The sequence below is a fragment of the Eurypyga helias genome, unplaced genomic scaffold (genome assembly GCF_000690775.1).
Source record: "Eurypyga helias isolate BGI_N326 unplaced genomic scaffold, ASM69077v1 scaffold20601, whole genome shotgun sequence".
Classification (NCBI taxonomy): Eukaryota; Metazoa; Chordata; class Aves; order Eurypygiformes; family Eurypygidae; genus Eurypyga; species Eurypyga helias.
The window spans coordinates 1,056-7,066 of record NW_010230403.1 but is presented as its reverse complement, the minus strand read 5'-3'; the positions used below and the strand labels follow the sequence as shown (position 1 = coordinate 7,066).

The 6,011-nt window shown below is 57.7% G+C and overlaps 1 protein-coding gene across 2 annotated transcripts; it reads left to right on the top strand.

Annotated features, from left to right (window-relative positions):
- Positions 1–211: 211 nt before the first annotated feature.
- On the top strand, positions 212–5,416 carry LOC104516419 (gamma-enolase). Of its 2 annotated transcripts, XM_010160735.1 has the most exons (11): positions 212–317; positions 519–614; positions 891–949; positions 1,888–1,957; positions 2,132–2,265; positions 2,942–3,164; positions 3,620–3,817; positions 3,947–4,148; positions 4,347–4,455; positions 4,593–4,651; positions 4,969–5,416. In XM_010160735.1, the coding sequence occupies exons 1-11, from the start codon at positions 233–235 to the stop codon at positions 5,036–5,038; spliced, it is 1,305 nt and encodes a 434-aa protein (XP_010159037.1). In that variant the 5' UTR covers positions 212–232; the 3' UTR covers positions 5,039–5,416. The 2 variants fall into 2 exon arrangements, with proteins under 2 accessions (XP_010159037.1, XP_010159038.1); XM_010160736.1 differs by lacking the exons at positions 891–949; positions 1,888–1,957 and having other exon boundaries at positions 233–317.
- The last annotated feature ends 595 nt before the right edge of the window (positions 5,417–6,011 follow it).

The following is a 6,011-nucleotide window of genomic DNA, read 5'->3' as shown; positions in this document are numbered from 1 at the left end:
CAGATAGCCAGTTCCAGGACAAAATGTGGGTATGTTCCCACAGTCTGGGTTTTAATAGCAATTTTTAAATTTCCTTGAGCCAAAATGTTTTAGTTCCAGTTCCTAAGGTCGCTCTTCCTTCAGCCCCCTCCTCTCTGTCGGTGTCTTGTCTGGACGTCAGAAGGGTGAGCACCACATCCCGGGGCCTCTCAGCACTGAGCATTCCCTCTCCTCTCCCCTCCGCAGCCTCACCATGGCGGTGGAGAGGATCCATGCCCGCGAGATCCTGGACTCCCGTGGGAACCCCACTGTTGAGGTGGACCTGTACACACACAAAGGTAGGGGGGGAATGGAGGGGGAGTCCTGCCCGCTGCACAGCTCCACCTCTGAGACGACCAGCCCTGAGCAGCCCCCGGGGCCGTCCACACAAGTCCTTGCCATATCCTTTCCCCCAAAAGCAGGACAGAAGGAGGTGCATGAGTGCTTTCCCTCCTTTTCACCCTCTGCTCGTCTCACGCTTGTGTTTTCCTGTTTCCCAGGCATGTTTCGAGCAGCGGTCCCCAGCGGTGCATCCACTGGTATCTACGAAGCCCTGGAGCTGCGAGACAATGACAAGTCACGTTTCCTGGGAAAAGGTGGGGAGATGCCTGCTCCACAACCCTTCCCTAGGGCTGCCTGTGTGTGGGGCTCTGCTGGAGGGTACCGCTCATCCTCTGGTGTGATGTGGAGGTGTCCCACTGCCCTCAGGGAGACCATGGAGGCACAGAACTAGTGTAAAGTGAAGGATCAGGCCTCGATCTTCCCTCACCGTCTCCCTCTCTCAGTCTCTATCAGTCCTTTCCCTCCCTCTTTCCACCCTCACCCTCTCTCTCTCTCTCTCTCTCTCTTTCTCTGTCTCTTCCCTTCTTTAGGGGTTCTGCAGGCCGTGGATCATATCAACAGCACTGTCGCCCCAGCTCTCGTGGGCTCTGTAAGGATTTCTCTTTGTTCCCCCTTGTCCAACGCTTACTCTGGTCCGTCTCTGTCCCCCAACCTCTGTTTCTGCCTCTCTCCATCTCCCTGGGTTAACAGACATAGTGATGCTCTCTGTGAACGTGGGCACACCCCTCCTGCCCTCCATGCCTGTACGTGTCCAAAGCAATCTTTCCTCTGGGCGGAAAGGATATAATGCTACATGGCCTGCTGCAGCATCTCCACCACCCGACTAGCCCTTCGGTGCTCCCTGTAGAGCGCTCTCCCTCTTTCAGACGTGCTCCTCCTCAAGCACTGAATCTCATCCCCATCTCACGCCCATCCATCCCACCCAGCATTCGTGGGGTGATGAGCAGCGACCATGCAAGGTCTGGCAGCACTCCCCAGCACAGCCCTGCGGAGCGGTGGGGTCACATCCTGCCACCTGCTTGCACCTGAAGACCTGGAGCCTGTTACACCCCACGGCAGGGTCTGACTGAGAGCCCAGCTCTCTCCGCCCCTGAAAAGCACCCAGCCTGGTGGAGGGCTGCCTGCCTTGGGCCTAATCCTGCTCTCCACCTTGCTCCCAGGGGCGGCTCCATCCCGTCCTCATCCGCTTGCTTGGGGTTGTCCTTTTGTTCTGCCAAGCTTTTGTGTGGCCGCAGCACCACAAAGCTCCCTGGAAGCTGCTGAAAGGCTGGGGGAATCCCCAAGGGAGCCCTGTGTCCCCTCTCCAGCGTGGGTACATCTACGCTGGGCTGCAGCAACGTCGCCGTGGTTACCTAACTTGACTGTGTACCAAGGCACTGACTCCCAGAGCTTTGTGTGTATATGTTTTCCCACAAGCTAAAAAGGTCCCTGTACCCCCGGCTTCTCCGTCAACGCCTCCCTTCTTGCGCTCCAGAGCCAATGGCTCCTCTCAGCCGCCCTTTCTCAGGAGCTCTTTCTTTCTCGCAGGGCCTCTCCGTCGTGGATCAAGAGAAGATCGATAACCTGATGCTTGAGATGGACGGCACAGAGAACAAATGTAATTCGTTCCTCTTTTCTTTGGCCTGGGGAGTAAAGAGCTGGGAGGCCGCAGGGGTGGCGTGGGGGGTGCTGTCAGAGCTGTGGTGAGCCCGAGGGTGGGCTGCCAAGGGCACCCGCTGGGCAGGAGGCTGCTGCCTGACAAGCCTAACGCCTCCCTGGTTTTGCCCGACAGCCAAGTTTGGTGCCAATGCCATCCTGGGAGTTTCGCTGGCCGTGTGCAAGGCGGGAGCTGCGGAGAAGGATGTCCCCCTGTACCGGCATATTGCTGACCTGGCCGGCAACTCCGACCTCATCCTTCCTGTGCCAGTAAGACTCCTCTGTCCTTGACATCCACCTTCTGAAACTCCAAAAGAAACTTCAAAGGGTGTGTTGGGAGGTAGAGAAGGAAGGGATGTAGGACTGAAACGTCAGCTGAGCGCACGACACACTCATCAAGGAAGCAAACCCAGGCCCCAGATCTGTCAGGTTTCAGTACGGAAAAGAGGGTCCCGAGGAAGTTATGGCAGAGGTTGTGGTGGGGGTTGACTGAGGGTCTCACTGGAGAGAACCCGGGGGCATCATGTGAACCATCCAAGGCCCAGTTCAAAACCAGGGGGTGTGCATCTTCACACCAGGGGCACCTGCCCTGTGAAACTCCTTGGCCAAGGGTGTTGGGGATGCCAGAATTTGCTCAGAGACAGGGAGAAAGGTCCTGGAGGAGAGTTTGACGTAGCATTGCTGATAAACACACAAACACAGCCCAGATAAACATACAGCTGGGGAGACCTCTGAGAGGGAAACAGGGGGGAAAGTCCCCTCCAGCCGCCCGCTTTGAGCCACTGTTGGAAGACCCCGGGCTTACGTGCCTCTGGTCTGATGCTTCGTCGCTGACGTTACCCTGTGGGATGTGGCACACGTGGGCATGGCGACCCACGGGAGACCCTCCTCTAGGTGGTGCCAAGGTCGGTTCCTTCAGCTCTGATTCCCTTATGGACTCTTCCAGGCTTTCAACGTGATCAACGGAGGTTCCCACGCAGGCAACAAGCTGGCCATGCAGGAGTTCATGATCCTGCCCGTGGGAGCTGAAAGCTTCCACGATGCCATGCGCATTGGGGCTGAAGTCTATCACAACCTCAAGAGTGTCATCAAGGAGAAGTATGGCAAAGATGCTACCAATGTGGGTGATGAGGGAGGCTTTGCCCCCAACATCCTGGAAAACAGTGAAGGTGAGAGCCCTGCAGAGTTGGGGTGCCCCTGCCTGGTGATGTGGCTTCCTACACCCAGCTCACAGCGTTCCCCAAGGGTTGGTTCAAAATACGGTGCCTCAGTGTCATTGACCTCCTGTGTCAGGGGTCGGTTTCCAAGCTCCTTCTCCTTGGGATGGCCTCGATCTGTCACAGCCTTTCCATACAAACCTTTCAGGCATGCGCAGACTTTTCCAAGGCCTTCCCCCAGCTTGGCGCTGAGCTGTGGATTGTATTTTAATGCTTCCTCATCCTTTCGGATGTGGCCTCCACAGCTCCTTGGCAGGTTTCTGTTGCGCTCTGGGCTCCCTTCCACCTCTCCCATCACACCCTCAGACTCTCGGTGGCTCTCAGGACCCTCCCATGGGAGATTCCCACGGGAAGTCAGAGGTCCCTGCACGGGCTGACTCTCACGATCGGAAATTTCCTCCTCCCAGCTCTGGAGCTCCTCAAGGAAGCGATCGACAAGGCAGGCTACACGGACAAGATTGTCATCGGTATGGACGTGGCAGCCTCTGAGTTCTACCGTGACGGCAAATATGACCTGGACTTCAAGTCCCCAGATGATCCAAGCCGCTACATTTCTGCCGATGAGCTGGGCGACCTCTACCAAAGCTTTGTACGTGATTATCCAGGTGAGCTGCTGTGCTTAGCAGGAGGGAATCAGCACCGGTGTTGCATAACAGAGAGGTGTATCCCCTCTGTGTTTTTGGGGGGCAGAAGGGCGTCAGCTTTGGCTCATGCCTCTTCTGTTGTCCCTTCAGTGGTCTCCATCGAGGATCCCTTTGACCAAGATGACTGGGAGGCCTGGTCCAAGTTCACAGCCAACGTGGGGATTCAGATCGTGGGAGATGACCTGACGGTGACAAACCCCAAGCGCATCGAGCGAGCTGTTGAAGAGAAGGCCTGCAACTGCCTCCTGCTCAAAGTCAACCAGATCGGATCTGTCACGGAAGCCATCCAAGCGTAAGTCCAGCCCGCTGCCCTCGTCCTGCGAAAGGGTTGGTGACGAACCGCAGCGCGGTGTCGCGCTGCCCGTGGGATGGATAGACGTTTGTCTCTACCAGAGCAACGGATGCTGAGGAGAGGGTGCCTGGATCTCACCCTGTGCAGGTGGTGGGTTTAGGAACGCGAGCTACTGACTGCGTTTCTTGCTCCTTGCAGCTGCAAGTTGGCCCAGGAGAATGGCTGGGGGGTGATGGTGAGCCACCGATCTGGGGAGACCGAAGACACCTTCATTGCTGATCTGGTTGTAGGACTGTGCACCGGGCAGGTAGGTGAGACCCGGGCCGTGCACAGGCCTGGAGGAAAGCGCAGGGGCGCGAAGGCAGAATCCCCTGCCCCGCCACGGGAAACTGGTGCAAGTCATCGCAGCGTCTTACAGTGTTTGTTTTGGGGAATGCTTTACAGATAAAGACGGGTGCGCCCTGCAGGTCTGAACGCCTGGCTAAATACAACCAGCTCATGAGGTAAGGGGCTCCATGGATGGGAACGCAGAAGGGGGAACGGGGGAGTGGCTAATTGGGGTGGGAGAAGCTCAAAACCTGAGGGTAGATGGGGCTTGTGGGGGAAATGTTATGAAACCAAGGCGCAGATACGACACTAGGATCCCAGGGCCATCTCTGGAGCAGACTCCTTCCCTCCTCCCTGGCGTGAGGATACAGCCCCACAGGCGCAGCGCCTGGCTGAGCTCCTCCGGTCCCCATCAGCTTCCTGGCTGATGCACAGCCTCTCCGGTGCCCTGGTGCCTCCAACGCTCCCTCACAGCTGTCTCTCTCTCCTGCAGGATTGAGGAAGAGCTTGGCGACGAAGCGCGCTTTGCCGGACACAACTTCCGCAACCCGAGTGTTCTTTGAACGTTGTCCCCAGGCCACAGCCACCCTGCTGCTCTTTCCCACCTCACAGACTCTGAAGCCCCCTTCCCTCCACCGCTGCCTTTTTTGCTCTTTCTGCCCCATCCGCCACCTCAAATCCCCTCGAGTTCAGGTGTCCCCAGCTAGATGTACCCAGGTGAAGGACGAGAGAGAGGCCTACACCCCACCCCTTGCTTTGGGGTCGGAAGCGTTTTTGGATCTAGGCGTTGCGTGTCTTGGGATTTTTTTTTTTGTGTGTGCAGGGCCGCGTCTGAGCCACTCTGATCACGCGTTAGATTACGGGAGCACGCTGCCCGGCGTGTTTCCCCTTGTATGCCAAAGCCTGCGCGGTGAACGGACGTGCGTCGGCTGGTGTGTTTGCCCAAGTGTCGCACCTGTAGCTGTGTCCGGAGGAGCGTCGCCAGCGGCTCGCTCTCGTCGTGCATGTGTGTAGGTGTACGTGTAACCGGCCTCGTTCCCCAGGCGTGCGCTTGTGCTGAGCCCCGCCGGGTCCCCTCCTTCCACCCCCGGTGCTGCGCCGCGTCGGGCTGTGCTTGCCAGCAGCTTCGTGTTGAAGTGCACTGCTGTCCCTCCCTGGGTGTGCGTGCGTGTGTGTGCCGTCAGTCTCCGGGTCAGCACGTTAGTACTGTGGGGTGACGTATTAAAACACATCCGTAAACAAACCCGTGCTCTCATTCGCTTCTCGTGACATTCTTCTCTCCGTTTCCTTCCCTCTTGCGCTCCTTCACCCTCTCCCCCGCTCATGATGTCTGCTTCACCTTCTGGACAGCCCACGCTCAGCTGAGCAACCGACAAACTAGAGATCCCTAAACTCGATTAAAATGTATTTCACACCTGACTTGCCCCGCTTGGCCTGACGTTTCTCTCCGCACACCGGTGTTTGGGGAGGGGGGACGTTTTGCCGCCCAGGCAGGAGAGGCTCAGGCAGAGAGGAGCAGTGGGGAGTGCCAAGAGG